The sequence below is a fragment of the Oryx dammah genome, unplaced genomic scaffold (genome assembly GCF_014754425.2).
Source record: "Oryx dammah isolate SB20612 unplaced genomic scaffold, SCBI_Odam_1.1 HiC_scaffold_29, whole genome shotgun sequence".
Lineage (NCBI taxonomy): Eukaryota > Metazoa > Chordata > Mammalia > Artiodactyla > Bovidae > Oryx > Oryx dammah.
Window position 1 is genome coordinate 48234730 of NW_024070213.1, and position 22283 is coordinate 48257012.

The window sequence follows — 22283 nt, forward strand, 5'->3', positions numbered from 1 at the left end:
TTTTTAACTGAAAAGGAAACAATTTTTTGAAGGCTTGCAGGGCAGAGTACATAAGGTAACCTACCAACAAACTGAGTACAATATCAAATGATAAACTGTCAATCATAACTAAAATAATATGGATATGACTGAAAAATAACAAGGGTATGTTTTATTTTACACTCTGGTTGTATTTCTATACTGTTTTACTTAAGCTATATTTTGGATATACTGTATGTGCTGTATATACTGTAAATATAATGTATGTTTTGGATAATTTCTAAAGATAATTTCTACTATTAGAAGAACCCAATTTTAAATTGTTTTTAAAGGAGATTTAATGCCAAAGTTCACAAATTTGAATGTATTTGAATTGTTTAAAATGCCATTTGTGTTCTTACAGAATAAAGCACCATAGACAATCTCATGTTAAAGTCAGAGGTGCTGTTACTACTAATCTGACATAAAATAGAAAGTAAGAGAACTAGAAAAATGCATTAATACTTCTTCAGTTGTTCTCAGAGAATGATAACTTTTAACAGCAGTCCATAATAGCTTTCGTAGGCAAGTCACAAAATTTGAACTATTTTTTTATATATTGATTGATACTTGAGACTGTGACCCAATTCTTATAAGTTTTTAAAATTTAATTAACATTGCTTAAGATATACTTTATGATAAACCCTCTCACAATGAAAATATAGTATTAGTTTAAGTGTAGTAATTAAAATCAGGGTTCAACCCCAAGCTCTTTCACTTATATGCAATCTCAGAGAAACTGCTTGATTTTTCTATGACTCAGTTTCATCACGTATTGAAAGGGAAAAATAGTACCTACCTCATAAGATTGGTGTGATGATTAAGAGAGGTTAGTCTTTATAAAGCACTCAACATAATGCTACACGCAGTATTCAATAACTGTGTGATATTATTATTGTTGTTCTGGGTTTTACTGTTGAATGCAACAAATGCCAAATTCTCTTCTCTTGCTGAGGGGCTCAATATAACAAAGTCAAAGGAAACAGAATGAAAATTCCTCCTCAGGGCATAGTAATGATTTTCAACCAACTGGCTACCTGATTTACTATAATATTTCCACTTTCTTGTGTTTATAACAATTAAAATCAGATGCATAAAAACAATAAGAACTGATCATGTCTTTCATTGAGATATCAACAGAGGCTACCTACCTGTGTAGCTCTTCTGTCTTGTCTTCAGTTGGACCTACAATTAGTAAACAATGACGAAGGACAGCTGCCATGACACGAAACTGATGAGACTCACTCTATGGCAAATAAAACAGAAGAAAAATTGGAGATTGAAAGAATGCCTTAGCAAAGAGTCTGGTACATTACCACATTCCTGGGAGTCATCCTATGGCATATCAGACCCCCAAAACACTTATTCTCATGCGTACATAATAGACACCAGGATGTTCCAGGAACAACTTCCAAGGTAACACTAAGTGAAGAGTCATCTCATATGAACAGCTATAGCTACTGCCAGAAATAGCTGAAACCAGAAATTGTTGATCTGGCCTCTCCCTTATGACATGTCAGTCAAAGAAAAACATGATCAGATCCATATATTACCTACTATTTTACCTGATCATAAGATTCAATGCAACTAGGGATCTTTTCCATTTCCACAAAGTCTAGATTCTTTTGTTGGATAGTATACTGTTCCAGTTTACAAGTCAGTGTAAAAATTCAAACACATATAATACTATCAGATATTTCAGAAGCAGGTTTCAGGTTCTCAGTAAAAATATCTTATCTCTTAAGTTTCAAAGACAATGGATTAAAATCTACTAATCTATCTACTTCATTTTAATGAATCTTCTTAATCTCCTAATTCCTCCCAATCTTGCTCCTAGGCTCTCCAAAGTGACAAACAAGCGATGAAAAACAAGCAATCTGAGTTTAATCTCCTATTTTCCTAATGTTTACTCATTGGTAGTGGTATTTGGTGGCTGAGATGGTAAAGTGTCTGCCTACGATGCAGAAGACCTGGGTTCAATCCCTGGGTTGGGAAGATCTTCTGGAGAAGGAAATGGCAACCCACTCCAGTATTCTTGCCTGGAAAATCCCATGGACGAAGGAGCCTGGTAGTCTCCAGTCCATGGGGTCGCAAAGAGCTGGACATGACTGAGTGACTTCACTTTCACTTTCAGTGGTGTTAAAGACATGTAGACAGTCAGATAGCTCAGTTGGTAAAGAATCTGCCTGAAATGCAGGAGACCTCGGTTTGATTCCTGGGTGAGGAAGATCGCTAGAGAAGGAATAGGCTACCCACTCCGGTATTCTTGCACTTCCCTTGTGGCTCAGCTGGTTAAGAATCTGCCTGCAATGTGGGAGACCTGGGTTCAATCCCTGGGTTGGGAAGATCCCCTGAAGAAGGGAAAGGCTACCCACTCCAGTATTCTGGCGTAGAGAATTCCATGGACTGTATAGTCCATGGGGTTGCAAAGAGTTGGACACAACTGAGCAACTTTCACTTGTCAGAGGGAAGGCAAATAATAGGAAATAAGCTAAGCTCTGAATAATCATTTGGTTTACCTCTTTATTTTTTGTGACATCTTGGGCCACTACAATTTTTTTAACCATCTGCATCAAGGTCGTACCTTTTTTATTCCAGATTTTTAGAAATTAGTGATAATTATCTACTATAATCAGATCCTAGATATGTTACATTTTAGGAAGTTTCCAATTACTTCAAAAGCTATTAAAAGCTTTAAAGTTTTGTTTGTGTGTGTGTGTGTGTGTGTGTGTGTGTGTGTGTGTGTGTGTATATATATAATTGAATATATATATAATTGATTCCAAGTCTATATAAAGTGAAATATGGTCATACATTATACATATATGGACTGATGCTGACGTTGAAGCTCCAGTACTTTGGCCACCTGATATGAAGAGCTGATTTAATGGAAAAGACCCTGTTGCTGGGAATGATTGAAGGCAGAAGGAGAAGAGGGTGACAGAGGATGAGATGGTTGTGATGGCATCACTGATTCAACGGACATGAACTTGGGCAAACTCCGGGAGATGGTGAGGGACAGGGAAGCCTGGCGTGCTGCAGTCCATGGGGTTGTGAAGAGTTGGACATGACTTAATGACTGAACAACATCATCTTATATCCCTATATAACTTAGCACTTCTAGAAAGATGTCTTTTATAAAATCTAACAAACAACAGCACAGTTGCACTACTCATAATGTAATATTTTGAATATCTCAATATTTCAAATATTTCATATTTCAATATTTTGAAATAACACTACCACGTGCTAATTTGGAAAAGATGAAGGTCTCAATGGCATGATAGAAAAAGCACTGCACTTAGAGTCAAGAGTATAGGTTGTGACTTTAGGCAAGTCATATAGCTTCTCTGAGCCAAAGTTTCCTCTATGCAGCTCCACAAACATGAGACTGCTGGGGTTACAAAAGGATTAAAGCTGACATACACGAAAATGCTTAGTACTTTCGATGAAACATTTGAGGGTGAGGGGAAGGATGAGGTAGGAAGAAATCAAAAGAGAAGACTGATAGAGCTGAAATGAGTGATAAGGAAATTATTGTGTGTTGGGGAGGGGGGACCAGTGGAATGCTAGAGATGCTAAGGGTTTGGAATGAATGCTGTTCTACTTGCCATCCATCTTCAAATGCCTGAATCAAAATTCTCTAATATGCAAATTACTTTTACATACATCACATTACATGAAGCACACTGAAATGCATGTGAAATTCATCTATCACATAACTCTTGGGCTTCCCTTATGGCTCAGATGATAAAGAATCCGCCTGCAATGCAGGAGACCTGAGTTTGATCCCTAAGTTGGGAAGATACCCTGGAGGAGGGCATGGCAACCCACTCCAGTATTCTCGCCTGGAGAATCCCATGGGCAGAGGAGCCTGGTGGGCTATAGTCCATGGGGTTGCAAAGAGTCGGACACAACTGGGCAACTAACCACAGCAGTTAACTCTTAAAAAGATCATATTTTCTTTGGTTTGGATAATTAACTAGGAATACACTTCCTTTAACACTAGATTTTTCTTTATTTTAAATATCACATCATTCTCTTCTCATACTGATGTCAACAAGCCTCTTGCAAAACTCCATGCTGGTCTTTCCACTAGTCTTTTCACTTCTGCAACTCCAAGTGAAAATCCTACTTCTTTCCAACCCTTCTCCTCCTGTCCCAATCTTTGTGACACCAATTCCCAGGTTGTACCTTATGTCTGCATATCCTCTTTTACTGTAAATACACTAAATTCTATTTCTTTACTCAAAATAACTACTGAAGTCCCTAGAGTTTTTGCCATGGTTATCGCTGATTCCTTTTCATCCTCCAGGTCTCAGAGAAGCCCCTTCTTGGAACCACCTTATCTAAGTAAATTCATTCTTTTGTTATTCTCTTTCACTGTATCTTGTTATGATTTCTTTCAGGGAATCATAATCTGTCATTTCACATTTGTTTATATACTTACATAGGCATTGTTTTCTCCATTCATCTATTACCTTCACAAGTTTAGAAGGCATATGTTTAATAAATGTTCAATAATTTTAATGTAAATAAAACATAAAAAAGTGCTCAAATCCTAAGTGTACAGCTAGATAAACTTTCTCAAAATGAGCACATCCATACAACCAGCATGAAAACAAAGCAATGCCAGGACTGAGAACCTCAGAACTGCCCTCATGACCTCTTCAAATGATAGATCTCTAGCTCTTCAATTATAACAAATAACATCATAGGTGAGTGATTTTTGTTGTCATGAATTTTATATGAAGGGAATCATAAAATAGAGACCTTTCTGCATCTGGTTGTGGGATTCATCCACTTTGCTCTGTGCAGTTGTAGTTTGTTGATTTTCATCACTTGAGATTAGTGTGATTTGAAGTGCTGGTCTGCACTGTTTGCCACTGATCTGCAATGCCATGAGTACAGAAGGTACACTTGAACATTTAGAAACTTTTCAAGCAGTCTGACGTTGTGTAATACTGTATTACAAGAGTTCCATTCTGACATCTAGGGAAAACAATCTGTTTCCTCATAGCTAGGTTAGGAAGTCACTGCTGAATATGAGTATATTATAATTCACATATCCATCCTACTCTTGCTGGACATGTGGGCTATACTGAAGAGCGCTGCTATGAACATGTACATACTTTCTTACGTGTCATTTGGTATGCTGGGTCATATACATAAGACACACTTTACGAGGTTCCACAAAACAGTGTTTCAAAGTGTTTATACCAGCTTACAATCAGTGTGCTCTACAGCTGTGCCAACACTTGGTATTGTCAGCCTTTTAAATTTGCCATTCAGTGGATGTATAGAGGTTTTATTATGCATTTTCCCAATGACTGATAATGTTGAACACATTTTTTTCTTATGTCTGTAAGTCATTTGTATAGCTCTTTTATGAGGTGCCTGTTCAAGCCTTTCGCGTATTTACCATTTGGTTGATTGACACTCTTTGTAGAACTTCTTTAAAGCATTCTAGGTAGAGTACCTATTGCATATATGTATTACAAATATAATTTCCCATTTGGTATCTCGGTTTTTTTACCTTCTTCTCTTGACGAACTCATTTTAATGAAAGCCAATTTGTCAATTTTTCCTTTATGGCTTGATCTTTATTTTGTACTGTTTTTAAAATCTTTCGTATTTAAGAAATGCTTGATTTATTTAAAATAGAGTCATGAAGATAATCTTCTGCTTTCTTCCAAAAGCTTTTATTACTTTACCTTTTACATTTTAAAATCTCTTACCCATCACAAATTTTTTCTGTATGGTATAAGGTAGAGATTTAAATTTATTTATTTAGTTTTGGCTGTGCTGCGTCTTTGTTGCTACATGCGGGCTTTCACTAGTTACAATGAGCAGGGGCTCCTCTCTAGTTGTGGTGTGTGGGCGACTCATTGCAGTGGCTTCTCTTGTTGCAAGCATGGCCTTTGGCATAACACAGGCTCAATAGTTGTGGCTTGTTGGCTCCAGAGTGTGGGATCAGGAGTTGTGGCCCATGGCTTAGTTGCCCTGTGGCACATGGATTCTTGCTAGGCCAGGGATCAAACCTGTGTCCCCTGCACTGGCAAGCAGATTCTTAACCATTGGACTACCAGGGAAATCCCTAAATTCATTTTTAATTAATTAAAAAACCCACCTTTTCCCACTGCACTTCAGTATTTCCTGTATCATAACTCAGTTGACTATATATGTATATGCTTGTTTCTAGACTTTTTATCCTATTATTAGTCTATGGCTCAATAAATATTTGTTGAATAAGATCTATCATTTAAGATGTCTTATTTAACAAAGGTTAGAGTGGACATGATTTCCTACTGTCGGTTATTCTGCTGTGTGACTACATAAACTCTTTGATCTTCACTGTCCTCATTTGTCAAATGAGATTAATATTCCTCCTGTCTCATATAGATGCTTGAAGGATTAAATATAATTGCTCTTTACAAAACAATATACAAACAACTTATAAACTGTCCTTTACTTCTTCAAGAGCTTAGATTTGATACCTTTAGGGCATCAATATTTTCTCTTCTGTAATCCTACTATCGCCAAAGATTGATAAGGAAAAAAAGTCCCTAAGACAAAGAGAGGAGGAAAAAAGAGAAAAGCAAGCATGCTTGTTGGGATAGTGGAAATCAAAATGAGCTAACACTAAAAGAGAGGTAGAAACTCATGAAACTCTTTGGAATCTTTTTTTGGTGGGGGGACCTTTTTATATAGACTTTGCTTCTTATTTATAGATTCTACTACTGTACCATTGCTTTTTTCTCCTATGCAATCTGTGCAATATTTTCATTTTTGTTTGGTAAAGGTATCAATATCTTCATACCTTTTCACTGAAAGCTTTAACTGATCCAATCAAGGCCTGAGAAAAAGTCTGAAAGGAGAATACTTCACACCAGTGAGTCTTAAACAGGCTATGTTATCCCAGGTTAGTTCTAATTAGTTCAAGAAGGTTTAGGAAACTAGTCCTATGAAAATTAAATTTCAATTCTACAAAGGTGAAACATAAATACACACGCACACACAAATGTACACATGTACTCTTACCTGGAAATATAGCTATACCCTGGGTAGTATTTCACCCTATATTTTACCCAGGCTATTTTTCAGTTATTTGTCCTCCTAAATTATATTATGTTCAAAGATCTCTGTCTCCTTATAGGCAAAGATTAAGTATTCTACCTCCACATCTTTTACAGCTAACATGGTGCTGGGCATAAAGTAATAAATGTTTTTTTGAATTAACTCACAAAGGGAAATATAAATGCTATAAAATAGTGTGCTGTATCTTCAAAAAAGTTAGAATCTGCTCTCTACACAATGTTATTAAATGTTTTAGGTTTCTAGAAAAAATTTTTAATAGTTTTGAAATTTTTAAAGGTATCATAAACTTTCTTTCCTCCCTGTCACTTTGGGCTATTTCTCTTATATATTTCTGTTTATGCAGATTGCACAAACTGCTTCACATTTTATTTTTCATAAAGCAAATACTCACTAAACATTTATTCTGTGCTAGGTATATTGCTTAGCAAAAAGACTAAGACAGTGAGGTCAGATATACCTCCAAAGATCTAGAGAATACATGGCATTTGTAGCATCTGTGTATTCTGAGGTAATTCATTATTTTCAAACATACAGAAAGTGTAGAGAAGAACAGTAAATAATAGGACAAAACAGTTATGTATATCCATCTGTTCACATGTCTGATTTTCCTATTGTACTGTTAGTTCTCTGAGGGCAAAGATGCTTTATAATGCATATTGTGTACCTAATATGAAACTCTGCATATGTTGGGGACAAAATAAATGTTTGTTGAAAAAATGGTTCAGTTAAAAGAGAGAAGCTTTATTTTTAATTAAATAATGTCATGTACTTTTTTCACATTTCCTTCAAAGTCTCTAAAATAATTATGGGATCAATCTGTTCTGTTACAATGTGACATTCCAATTGACTCCTAAAGATACTCACTCTCTTATCTCACTCAAACAGCATCCTTTAATACTCAGATACTTGTGCTACTTCTGTTTGTACTTGGTTGTCTGGCTCTAACATGTGTGCTTGTCCTTGTATTTTTTCACTACATTGCATGGATACCTAGGAAACACTGCAGAAGGGAACATATGTTAAAAGTAAGGGATGTCTAGAATAACATGCTTTCCTTGATGAGCCAAGAGATTTAGCAAAGTGTTAAAACAGGAAGAAGATAGGATCATTTCCATGAACTTTTCCAGAATTGACTTTGGGTCCTATAAAAGGAATCACTTGACCATTTGACCTTTTAAAATACACTACTATCAGCAAAGGGAGAGAAAGAGACAGGGAGGAAGGTAGGGAGACAGACAGACACCACATGTGGAAATAAGGCCAGCTACATTTCCTAATGAATGGAAAAGAATCTCCAAATTCTACTGATGGCATTGGCTTCCAGATAGGAATTTAACATTGAGGCATGAATCTAAAATGAACAAATTCCACTAATTTGCTAAACCTCAGGAGAAATTTAATTTTCTGTTTTTGTGAATTGTAAATGAACAGTCATAAAAATACCTACTGGAACAGTTAAAACCAAAACCAAACATATTTTTTTGTGACAACTGAGTTGTAAAATTGGTAAAGATTTTAAAAAGTGAAATGCTTAGATTTTGAAACGTATAAACTAGTACTATTCTTCTGAAGGTCAATATTTGGTAATGCATATACATTTAAATACATATGATATATACAAAAAACCCTGAAGTTCTGAAAAATCCTTTGGCACAGGAATTTCAGGAATTTATCTACAAAGACTTTGTAAGAAAATTCACTGTATTACTATTTAAAATAGCAAACAATTGCAAAAAAACCCAAACTCTTACACATAGGGCATTTGTTAAAGGGTGATGGATCCTTATAAAGGAATACTTTTAAGCACTTTCACACATACACTTGTGAGTGTTCTTTCCTAAGGGCTTCCCTGGTGGCTCAGCCGGTAAAGAATCTGCCTGCAATGCCGGAGACCTGGGTTCAATCCCTGGGTTGGGAACATCCCCTGGAGAAGGGAAAGGCTACCCACTTCAGTATTCTGGCCTGGAGAATTCCATGAACTGTATAGTCCACGGGGTCACAAAGAGTCAGACACGGCTGAGCAACTTTCACTTTTGTTCTTTCATAAAGATTTATTATCTTTAACAAATATGAAAAGAAAGTGGTTATTAAAATTAATTTTTTTTGGATGCAGAACTCTATATCCCAAATGAAGTCTAGTTATAACCTAAATTTAAAGAAAAATAACAATAGCAACAGCAACAATCAAAGGTGCTTTTTTTTAAAGAAAGAGTGGGAACCTGAAACACTGTCCACTCAACCTCAGAGGTCACTCCTAGGAACTTTATGGCTTCAAGGAACATATCATGTAATCTACTACTCTTCAAGAACATTTATTGTGGAAAAGAAAAAAAGCAAGATGATAAAATGACTGCATTTTTGTAAAAAAAAAAAAGTATATATATATGTTTATAAATTATACAATGAAGAATGATTAGAAAGATATACAGCAAAATGCAAATAAGGCTTATCTCTGAGTGGTGGGTTTACAGGTAATTTGTACTTTCTTCTTGCTCATATGCTTTTTCCCTTAGATCTCTGAAGTATTATTTAACAAGTATTCCCTTTCAGAATAAGGAAAATATTATTTTTAAATATGTATTTTAAAGTTGGATTCTTCCATACAGTCAGCTTTCCCATCCCTTTATTTCAGTTGGTATTTTAAAGTATTAATAATTCTTTAGATGATTGCTCACCTGGAGAAAGATGTCTTTAATCTGACAATCAAGTAGATATTAAAATTCAGGCAAATGAACTCTTCCTGACAAGAGGAAGAGTTTCTCTGCACCCTTACTATAGATTTTCTTTATGCCAAGTTGTAGTGTGTTAGTCTCTCAGTTGTGTCCAACTCTGTGAGCTCATGGACTGTAGCCCGCCAGGCTCCTCTGTCCATGGAATTCTCCAGGCAAGAATACTGGAATGGGTTGCCAGTAATACATCCTCCTCCAGAGGATCTTCCCGACCCAGGAATCAAACCTAGGTCTCCTGCACTGCAGGCGGATTCTTTACTGTCTGAGCCACCAAGGAAGTCCAACTCAGTTTAGATGATCCCAATTTTGTTGGCCACATCCAAAGCATCATAGTCAAGCTGTAGACACCTCAATAAAAAGTACTCTATACTCTGATTTCTGTGTCTCTTCACATGCTGTTCAATCTCTGAGAAAGGTTTCCTCCCCTCATTCTTTAGAAGGCTGAATCATTCTCAGTCTTCAGATCTCAGGAGAGACTTTCAGAGGTCTTCTCTAACTATAGTAAATATTCTCCATCATTGTACTGTTTCTTTCCTAGCACTTAACACAATTTAAATTACATATTTGTTTACTAATTATCTGTCTCACCAATACAACTGAAGTTTGCTTTAGTACTATTCACCAATATATTTCACAATGCCTGGGTAATACCTGGGAATTGTTCATAAATATTTGTTGACTGACTAAATGCTTGCTAAAATTTGAATTTAGAGACTTATGGAGACTCAAATGGTCCTTTCCCATGCATGCGTGCGTGCGTGTGTGCCAAGTCACTTCAGTCATGTCCAACTCTTTGCAACCCTATGGACTGTAGCCCACTAGCAGTCCAATTCTCCAGGCAAGAATACTGGAGTGGGTTTCCATGCTCTCCTCCAGGGGATCTTCCTAACCCAGGTATCAAACCTGGGTCTCTTTAAGTCTCATGCATTGGCAGGTGGGTTCTTTACCACTAGTGCCACCTGGGAAGCCCAACCTTTTCCATACTCAAGACTCTGTTGTCAATACTGTTTACAACTTCTGATAATTTCAAAATAGCCCAGAGACATATTAACTATGTACATTTTACAAAGGTTGTATCCAGTGATCTATGACTCACAAGGGATTTGTTGAGATGTCCACTTCAGGACTACTGATCCTTTATCATGTATCTTTTGAAAAATAAACAGTCTATAATACAGAGTAAGCATTTGCCACTTCAACATTTTCTAAAGCCTCTTCCAGCCCTGCTATTAATTATAACTGAAGCACACTAATTAGGGCTAATCTCAGTATGCTGTTATTTATTACACATCATTCCATACATATGCTGATGTGCAGCCGATGAACTATAAATCCTTTCTGTCAGGAATCTGAAAGGGTCTGAGCTACTATTTTGGACACAATTTAAATAACAGGGCCTCCGACAATGGCAAACCAACAGTCTCAGAAAAGCTCTTGCAACTAAATGGAGAACTTAAAAACACCAAAGCAAACAGTGCAAGAAAAATAACCATAGAAGGTACCAAATAAGCATAGAGACATAACATTTTAAATACTTCCAAATATTTGGTTTCAAAGCACAAATGGAGCATGTGGGCTTTCTGCATCTTTTTCTGCCAAGTCCCAGGAAAAACTAACCATACTACAGTCATCTAAAACAGCTGTTAGGACGGATCTTCAAATATTTGGTTTCAAAATATAGACATATTTGCACTTTAAAACTCAGATGCCTGCATACTGCTCCTATAGCACCACACTGAGATAATCCTTTCAAAGTGAGGTGCTGGCAAAAATAGACCTTTATTCATGGTGAGAACTGCCTCAAATGGACACAGGAAAATGTTAACTTAAGTCCTAAAGTCAACTGTCAAAAAAGATAATTTGCTCTGGCACCAAAATACTTCTTTTCTTTCTTTTTTTAAGAAAGAGACTAAATTTTATGAGTTACTTAAGGTTAAAGAGAGAGGGTAAATGTGAAATATTAAGATTGTAGAAGCAAGGGAAAAGGTTTGTCCTCTTCATTGAAAATAGTTGACTTTCTTAAACTAATCTTCTCATTCAGCATATTGTTCTTGTGGTACTCAAATATAAACTATCAAATCTGCCTCACTTTGGGTTGCTGGACGGTCCAAGCCACAGAAAAGTATCTAAGTCTAGAAATAAATCAAGTGGTTTAAAATAACCTTCCCATATTCTGGTGCAATTATACTGGTGTATCAGCATATATCCTAGCTGTATCCTATACTTCTGATAGGGTAACACATCAGGAGACTGGTATGACAGGTGATAAACACAGTGTCTTTTACTCTTCTGAGCAGACATCCATTCTGACTGACTGATTTCAACTGGCATAAATATCTCAATGTTTCTAAAATAGAGGCAATGAACATGCCTATACCTTTATGAATTATTGTTTCCCATCAACTCTTATAATAATTTAAACCTTGTTTCTGAAAGAGGCACTTAAAAAAAAAAAGACACATGATAGTATAACTCAAAAAGGAACTATACTTGGCATCTTACAAAACAGCAGTCCATCCTCACCCTATTCTTCTGGTAAGTGTCACACAGATGGAAAGAATAAGAGTTACAAATGGTTAAGAAATGTATCCTGAGTCATATTATAACTGATTAATGAGGGAATTGGAAACTTCTTCCATTTCCCTGTTTAGCATTCCTTTGTTTCAGGCAGCTCCCAAATCAATGAAATTCCAAGCAGACGAGAATACTCTTCTTGACCTTACCTCTTTATGCACCTTCCAACTGTCTACCGTCACATTGAAGAGAGCTTTAAGGGCCTCAATGGCACAGTCTGTCTCCTGAGGTGAGAGAGGAGGTCCATTATGGTCTATGGCCGATTCATATTCATCGGTCCACTTGATGCTAAAGGCACTTTCCAAGATCTGGGTTAGCAGCGGTAGTCCTTGGAGCTCATAGCGCAATTGTGACCTGATGTCGGTGTGCAAAAGTGACAGGACGAAGAGCAAGCGCAAGTCAAAGCACTTAATGTCATTGATAAACTTTCGGTCCTTGCACTTTCTCAGGAGGTTACAGAGCTTTGCAGCAAGGTTAAGTTCCAGACTGAGCTGCTGTGCCATCTGACTGTTGAACACTATGTTACAAAGACATTTTAATGACTCCACAATAACTGGGAACTCTGACACCTTCTCCAAAGAATCATCCGACTCATTTAGCTTGGCTAGTCGCAGCAGTATCTGCATATTTTCCTTGGTTGTTACAGGAACTAAAACCTTTTTGTCTCTGGAGAGAATGCGGAGAACTTCCAGGCAGGACACTTGACATGTTGTTGGGATGTCCTTTAAAAGGACTTTAAATATGCCTTCACAGAGTTTCTGAAAAATAAGAATGAGTATGAAAAATATGGTTATTTGGCTTAAGTGATTTAAAATGGGCTGTTTCTCTATCAGTGTATTAAATTGCAGTTCAAGATCTGGCTAGAAAAGATTTTTACTTTTTTAAAGTCACAGAATGTTAGAACTGAAAGAGACCTTATATTTGGTGCACTTCTTTCATTTTACAGATTTGGAAATTGAGGGCCAGAATGGTTAAGCTACTTGTATGAAGCCAGAATGAATTAGTGGAGTAGCAACAGTAAGAGTATGGGTTTCCTAACTTCCAGCCTAATATTCTTAGTTTAAAAGAGAATTAGTGACTTTATACAGATGAGTTTCAAATATCTTATATAAGTTTGTTCTCAAGAATTTTTAATATCAGACTACATATACTATGAGGATGGAAGGTAATCATCTGAATCATAGCTATTCCCCTCCTGGAAATAAAAATTAATGCCTTGAGAACCAGTTCACATTTGGCCACAAGTATAGGCTCTTATAAAAAGACAAAGAAGCCTACATTTATGCCCAGTTTCAGCCTTGCTAATGTTTTCCAAATTTATAGTACTATGGGCAGCAGTCCCATGTTATATAAATCTTAGAACTCTCTTTAGCTAATATGTAATAACATTTAATTATCAAATGACCCCAGAGAAGACCTTTTGCTGACAACATTGCTAACAATTATACAAAGTACTGGGTTGCAAAGAGGACTCAGCTAGCATATGTGATTCCTTTCAGTCAGTTGCAAAAAGGTGCCCCTCTCCACGCTAACTGCAGACAGTGTTCCTACTGGGTGGTCAAATTACCAAAAAAGCCCTCTTCCTCCATGCAGCCCTGTGCCAGGACATATGGCTTAGGAAGCTCAAAGTGTGGGCAGGATCTTAGCTTTCCTTTGTTCTCTTGGAGTAGGGCACAGATTACACAAATATACTAGTAGTCCTGGTTCCAAATCTTGCTACCACTATCTCAGAAACAATTCTTTATTTGGACCCAAGTGTACTCTATCTTGAATTTTTTGAAAAAGTTTTTTCTGTCATTGCCAAATTTAAGAACCACTGATAATTCTCTTAAAAGTCAATGTCCAGTTTTCTTCTCCATAAACTGCAGATCTGGGTCTCTGAACCTCAAACCTTGTATGAGGAAAAGCAGGTATAACCATTCCACTGCCAACCATTTCTATACCCATTACATTTTATAAAAACAAAAGCAACAACTATGACCAATACGAGGTTTTACAAAGTTTCTATTACTCTGTCATCAGACTTTAACTAAAAGAGGCTATCTGTGGGTCAAGAATTATGATCTTGGCAGAAATTTTAGGCCATGTGCATCTTCTCAGTACATCTGAGTCAAACAGCTATGGAAATGTCAATTTTAAATGTACTATGTTCTCTAGATGGAGGTGGAAAAGAAATTAACCTAGCAAGCTAAAAAAAACTTCACTACATTGTTAACTCTATCCCTTAACATACCTGATTAACTAGATGGGACTTCCACTTAATATTTTAATATCATCATAAAAGCATTTTTTTCATGAATGCTGTTTTGGGATAGAGGAAAGTATAATATGCCCATTATTAAAAATATATAAAATAGGAAAATTTCTCCAATTTCAGATTTTTCACATCCAAGACAAAGAAAAAAAATATCTTTTACACACTGTTTCCTACGTGCTGTATTCCTGGGTGGTGGAGTTAAATAACCTTTGCTCCCATATAATTTTAACCAAGAAGGAATTATCTACATTCCTATTTAAGAAATAATAAATAAGGTGTTACAAAATATTATATATGTTCTACATATCTAATAAAACACAGAAATCTTTAGTTCTTTTCTTTCTAAACCAAAAACAACAATAAAATCTCCTCCCCCCGTTCCAAGTCTGTGGGTAGGAATGACTTTTTTCTTCCTCCACTGTCAGATTCAAGGAAAAAAAAGAGCAAAGTATGAATACAAATAGCCAAGGCTATAAACCAAATGGACTGTTAAAACTCTGGGACATAAGAAGGCTACATAAAAGAGATTAGAGAGGCCTACAAAATTTAGAGTTAAAAACTGCCTCACCTAAATGCTTGCAGGAAATCCACAACCGAGACTGTTTCAAGCATAGTTTTCAATCAGTTGTTTTTAGACATGTCATTTCTCATCACAGACTTGCCTCACATGACAACTGTTAGGTAGCTTTTTGTTATAATGTCTCTTGAAAAGTAATACCACTTCTTGGGCAATGAACCCCTCCCCTTTTGTACTACAACTTTAAAAAAAATCAAAGACGTACTCAAAATATAAGAAGTTATATTTAACAGACACATTCATTGCTCTACTCAATACAATTATTTTTATTTAGAGAATATTATAAAGAAAAATTAAACCATGTACCGCATTTGGATGAATCAGAAGTTTTTCTTTGCATATGAACCACAAGTAAGAACACTGAAGAGGTAGCATTCCTTATGATTCCCCCATCTGTTGAGTGCATGCACGACTTCTGTTTCAAAGGTGCTCTTGTTTCTTTATTTTGCCTTAATGGTATTTTCCTGTACTATAACTTTTTTTTTTCAGTTTATTTTACTCCTTCAAAAACATGCCTTGCTCTCTTCAAATGCTTTCCATAGCTCCCTGTTGCCCACAGAATGCAGCTGAAATAAGCTCAGTGTCCCCTTTCCTATATCTCTGTCACATACATACACCCTCCCTTTTCTTTCCAAGTGCTCCAAACGGACTCCCAGTCCCCTGACAATACGTCCTGAACCTTCTCCCACCATTACCTCAGCATGGCCTACCCTGTCCCCATTTCCACCAGTCAGGACCCCACTCTTTTTCTAAGGCTTAATTTGAAGACTGAAGGGAACAAAAGATTCCCCAGCTGCTCCCTCTGCTCTCCTTCCATACAGCACTTAGTTTCAATAAGCACTTAGTTCCTTATAGAGTGAGATGGATGTTGGGGCATCTCGCTCCTTTCATCTGTATCCCACTGGCAGGCCCAGGTGTGCTGTAGCTGTTTTTAAGTGCAAGATACCCACATCCTCCCAAAGATTATCTGCTTTAAAGTTTACTACCTGACTCTCCAACCCCTTCCAAAGAATAATTCCTTTGTATTCCTCTACCACCAGCCACCTCTCACTATCAAGTCTTCTCTTCCTCTTTTTGCAAGTACAATAAATCATCATTACATAACATTTTAAGTACAAACTGTTTTTATTAACTTTCTAAGTATTTATTTATACAAATTTGTTATCACAGTTCAACTGATATATTTTTTAATCTGAAAACTATTTTGGTATCTTAGATAACCATGAAACACATAATTTTTTCCCATTAAAATTGATGGAAATATCTTCTGCTTTAAAATCTTTTCACTAAGAGGTAAGGTTTTCAGGAATGAACTAAAGTCATAAAGCAAAGCTTAGGTATGCTCATAAAGTATAATTACTTCAGAGAGGCTGACAAAAAGCCCTTTAAAAATGCTCATTAGGTTGCAGTGTGCGTGCTCAGTCGTGTCAGATTCTCTGCAACCCCATGAACTGTAGCCCACTGTGAATGGTATTATCCCAGCAAGAACACTCCAGGGGATGTTCCTGAACCAGGGATCGAACCCACATCTCCTGTATTGGCAGGTGGATTCTTTACCACTGAGCCATCTGGGAACCCCCCACTAGCTTAGTAGCCATGGCTATTTCCATAAAGTTAGGCTGTAAGACCCAGCGGCAGAGACTCAAGTTTGAGATTATCAATGTTAATACCATGTTTTGTCAAAAAATTTTTGGTAGCTTGCTCCCGAATGGAAACCCTAGAGTATACGATAGTAATGGTTTTCAGCATGCATCATAATCTCTTAAAAGAATTATTTGTTGTTGTTAATTTTATTGAAGTAGAGTTGATTTACAGTCTTGTGTTAATATCTACAGTACAGCAGAGTGATTCAGTTATACATATATATGTATATATTCTTTTGCATGTTCTCTTCCATATGGTTTATCACAGGATACTGACTATAGGACTTTGTGCCGTATAACAGGATCTTGTTGTTTATCCATTCATATATAATAGTTTGTCCAAAACTCTCAGTCCTTCGCTTTCCTACTCACCCTCCTCCATGGCGAACCACAAGTCTGTTCTCTATGTCTAAGTGTGTTTGTTTCATAGATATGTTCACTTGTGTCGTATTTTAGATTCCACATATAAGTGATATCATATGGTATTTGTCATTCTCTTTCGGACTTATTTCACTCAGTATCATAATCTCTAGGTGAGGATTGTTGAAACACAGACTGAATCAGAGTTTCTGGTTTAGTCAGTCTGGAATGAGGCCAGAATTGGGACTCTTAACAAGTTCCCAGTTGATGCTGTTGCTGTCAGTTCAGGAGTCACACTCTAGGAACCAATGAACTACAACTAACAATGGACTGATATAACTTGGATGTTGGGGACCAGGGGTTAACTGAGAGTAACTGACCAGATAAGCACAGAAAAGTAGGCAGAGCTGAAAGCCATTAGCACAAACACCGTAACTTCTCCTCAACTGTCCTAAAGACATATCAGGGTGGCAGGAACAGGGATGGGATGTCATTATCTGGTCACACTACTTTTCGTAAATATTAAAAATCACTTGAGGTGTAAGTGTATTACTTCTTTAAGATCAGTGGTCCTAGGCCTGAAACTTGTTCAACTTATCATAGACTCCAGAACTAGAACAGCATTTGGAGTCTTCTCTTTCATACTGCTCCCCTATCAAACCCTCCTCTCTAATTATATTTATTTCGAATCATTTCATGTAGAGTTTTTGGCGTTTTTTTTTTTTTTTTTTGCTTTCTTGCATCTCCCTTGTATATGCATCAGTCCTTCTCCTTCTTGGATTATTTAAGTTTTATCCATTTTCCAAAACTAAGCTTAAAATTAACTTTTGATATAAAGTTTTTCCTTACTACTTCAACCCCCAACATTCTTTCTCTCCAAGTAATGCCCATACCAAAATTTGTAGCAATCATTGGTATTTAGTGAATTCTTCCTGTTTTTTTATGAGTTTGCCTCAGCTACTAAAAGCTCTCTGAAGGTAGAAAGGACATCTTTCTTTAATGAGAGAAGAAAATGTACTGTAGAGGCTTTTAAATCAGAAAAACCTGGATTTAACAGCCAGCTTTACCACTATGATTCAGACATTTTTTTTTTTTTTTTACTTCTGTGAGCCTCACTTTCTCATTTGTAAAATGGGAATAATATCACTTATATCTCAGAGGGCTGTTGTGAAAGAGTCTCTGGGACATAACAAGCACATTTGAATTGTGACTATTATTGTGTTTTATTTCTTCATAATCCTTGCAGCCCTCAGCAGAGCAACAAGAACACAATAAGCACCCAACATATAAACTGATTATACTAAGAAGTTCCCTGAATTTAAAGCATTAGTAGAAGTCAACTAATGTTGTCTGGATAGTTGCCCTTTCTAAGAAGGAAGAAGTAAACACTGTTCTTGTGATTATACTGGTAAGATGGTTTGTCCTATGGTATAAAAAAGTCTTTTTATATGAAAAGCAAAAATCATGTGACTTCAAATAAAGTTCTCTTTTCTGAAGAGTTTAAATTCCTTATGCATGTTCTTTAAAATGTAAAATGCATTAAACTATCAAAGAAAATAGAAAATACATTTATAATTATACTATGCAGTATTAACATATTTTATATGCAGTGGACAGAAGGATTTATCATTAGTCAATCTACTTGAGTATCAGTAACAAGCACATTACTTCAGCCTACAGAATCACAATCATCATGTGTAAATAATTTTGTTTCCTGTCTTTTAAATTTATTTTTCCACATTGCTATAGAGTCCTTATAAACATAATTTTAATTTGAAAGTGAAAGTCACTCAGTCATATCTGACTCTTTGAGACCCCATGGACTATACAGTCCATGGAATTCTCGAGCCTAGAATACTGGAGTGGGTAGCCTTTCCCTTCTCCAAGGTATCTTCCCAACCCAGGGATCGAACCCAGGTCTCCTGCATTACAGGAGGATTCTTTACCACCTGAGCCACAAGGGAAGCCCAAGAATACTGGAGTGGGTAGCCTATCCCCTCTCGAGCAATTTTAATTTGATACAATATTAAATATGACTCCTGTTTTCAACAGGTGTTTAGCATGAAATATAGCAGAGTTCAGGAAAAGCAGTGGACTTAGTATCAGAAGGGATGACTTCATAATTTTAATAATAGCAACATTGTTTGCTTAAGTGCTGTATAGTTTACAAAAAACTTTCATATACATTCCTCAATCTAAGGAACACTTACTGAACATTGACTATGCTAAGTCACTTCAGTCGTGTCCGACTCTGTGAGACCCCATAGATGGCAGCCCACCAGGCTCCCCCGTCCCTGGGATTCTCCAGGCAAGAACACTGGAGTGGGTTGCCATTTCCTTCTCCAATGCATGAAAGTGAAAAGTGAAAGGGAAGTCGCTCAGTCGTGTCTGACCCTTAGCATGGACTGCAGCCTACCAGGCTCCTCCATCCATGGGATTTTCCAGGCAAGAGTACTGGAGTGGGGTGCCATTGCCTTCTCTGGAACACTGACTATATGGTTCTTTAAACGACTACCTAAGAACACTTAACTTGAGAAGTAGAAGGCCAGGACTCAATCTAGATCATCTGACTCCAGTGTGATTTCCACTTAAGTCCATGATCATACTATGCTATCTCTCATTTAGCTGTGACCCTCAGCATGTCACTTTATTAGATTTTCTTCTTCCTCTATGTCGTGCATCAAGACTCTTTTAGGCAACCTTCTTCCAGCTCCAGAATGGTAAGCGTTTCACTATCAATCTGTAAACTAGGATTAGCTGTAACTTCAACTATGAAACAAGCGAAAACAGGCTATGACATGTATATGAGCATTCAAATAATGAATCCATCATGATTTATATGCTATCCTAAAAGTTTATTTCTAAAAATATTTTTAAAAGAGAAAAGTCAAGTTTTATATACACAAAGAACATGTCTTTCCTTATAATATAGACATCATAGTTAGTCTATTATACTCTGGCAACTCCAAAGAGGTAGTAAGAAAATACTTTTGAGATAAATATTACTACTCAAAAGTGTCTGCAGATTGGTGCCAGTTCACAAACTGTCTGTTATCAGACCATCCATGGTAGCTCAGCTGGTAAATAATCCACCTGCAATGCAGGATACCCCAGTTTGACTCCTGGGTCGAGAAGTTCTGCTGGAGAAAGGATAGGCTACCCACTCCAGTATTCTTAGACTTCTCTGGTGGCTCAGACGGTACAGAATCTGCCCACAATGAGGAAGACCTGGGTTTGATTCCTGGGTTGGGACGATCTCCTGGAGGAGGGCATGGTAACCCACTCCAGTATTCTTGCCTGGAGATCCTCATGGACACAGGAACATGGTGGGCTACAGTCCATGGGGTCACAGAGTCAGATACAACTGAGTGACTAAGCACATAAAAAGTTGAGAATATGTATTCAGAAACTGTTATAGTGATTTGACTTTGCTATCCAAGAATGTAATTATTTAATGATTCATTTTTATTGTACTTTCAAAACTACTGGTCTATTACAAATTAGAGGAAAATTAAACAAATAAGCAAAAAACTTGATCCTTCATCACAAATAATGTGAAGGTACTGCTCTAGAGAATGCATTTTATCCCATATGTTTTCTTCAAATATATAATGAAGACAGTAAAATTAACTCAGATCCCAGAGTAATGAGGAAATACTATAATGCCTCATAAACAGACTTTGTTTTTGTTGCTCAGTCGCTAAATCGTGCCCAACTCTTTTACGACCCCATAGACTGTAGCCTGCCAGGCTCCTCTCTCTGTCCATGGGATTTTCCAGCTAAGAATACTAGAGTGGGTTGCCATTTCCTTCTCCAGGGGATCTTCTAGACCCAGGGAATGAACCCACATTTTCTCCTTGGCAGGTGGACTCTTTACCACTGAGCCACCAGGGAACTTATTAAGGCTTTAATTATTAGGCATTGTGGTAAAAAGTGATAGATGTCCATCAAAATCCATCCTCCCTTTCTTAAACAGTAAGAGAACTGTAGCAAGTTTCATGGCTGCCTGGTTACACTAGACTCCTCAGCTCTTATTCATGGCCATATGATTGAACTCTTGCTAATGGAGTATATGATGACACACTGTATGCCCTTTTCAGGTTTGGGTCATTACAATATTGGGCATGCCTTCTCCCCTTTCTTGTCCCCTTCTGCAGCCCAGAACCTGGAAGGGGCAGCCCAGTATAGGCTAAGACAATGTTCAATGGCAAAGATATGACTTGACAAACCTGTAAAGAAGCTAGGTCATTGAATCAACACATGGAGCAGAGCTACTCACTTGCATGGTTGATCACCTATGAACTGTTATTTGGAAAGGTAATAAATGCCCATATTCCTTAAATCACTTCTTCATTGGGGTCTCTCTGTTGCAACAACTTGGCTTTACATTTAAGAATGTACCTTTGAAATATGATGTCCTAATGATGCCCCATATAGAACCTCTTATACCATCATTCCATAAGTAACATAAGTGATATTGTACCTCCCTAGTGACTCAGATGGTAAAGACTCTGCCTGTAATTCAAGAGATGTGGGTTCGATCCCTGAGTTGGGAAGATCCCTTGGAGAAGGGAATGGCTACCTACTCCAGTATTCTTGCCTGGACAGAGGAGCCTGGTGGGCTATAGTCCATGAGGTCACAAAGAGTCAGACATGACTGAGCAATTAACATTTTCAATGACTAAGCAACTACTCTATATCTAATACCAAGACTCAGACCAACTTGGCCTGTTTGTGCCATGGTTGGTTTGTGTATTCATTTGTTCATCTATTTACCCATTCATTAACAATTCACCAAATGTCTGTTTACTAAACTCAAGATAAAATGGGAATGATAGTATCTACTTCATAGGGATATTGGGGGAATTAAATAAGATAATACGTATGTGCTGCCTTAGAATAAAATACTCAGTTTACCACTATAACTATAATGCATATGCCATAATAGAAAATTTGAGTTGCCAAGTCAGAGAGACTTCACTTTGCTATTTTATTACCTGTGAGATCTGGGCAAGTTATTTTGTTTT

At 36.9% G+C, this 22283-nt stretch overlaps 1 protein-coding gene across 5 annotated transcripts in view; it reads right to left on the reverse strand.

Moving 5' to 3' along the window:
• Nucleotides 1-22283, reverse strand: part of RIC8B (RIC8 guanine nucleotide exchange factor B) — a 102869-nt gene that overhangs the window by 52879 nt on the left and 27707 nt on the right. For all 5 annotated transcript variants that reach the window (XR_005719912.1, XR_005719910.1, XR_005719911.1 and 2 more), the window contains exons 3-4: nt 12569-13177; nt 1170-1264 (exon numbers count right to left, since the gene is read on the reverse strand). Coding sequence is in view for 2 of the 5 variants with exons in the window: in XM_040234790.1 (XP_040090724.1) it covers nt 1170-1264; nt 12569-13177 (704 nt within the window). In the remaining 3 variants the exon portion in view is untranslated. The remainder of the gene's footprint in view (nt 1-1169; nt 1265-12568; nt 13178-22283) is intronic.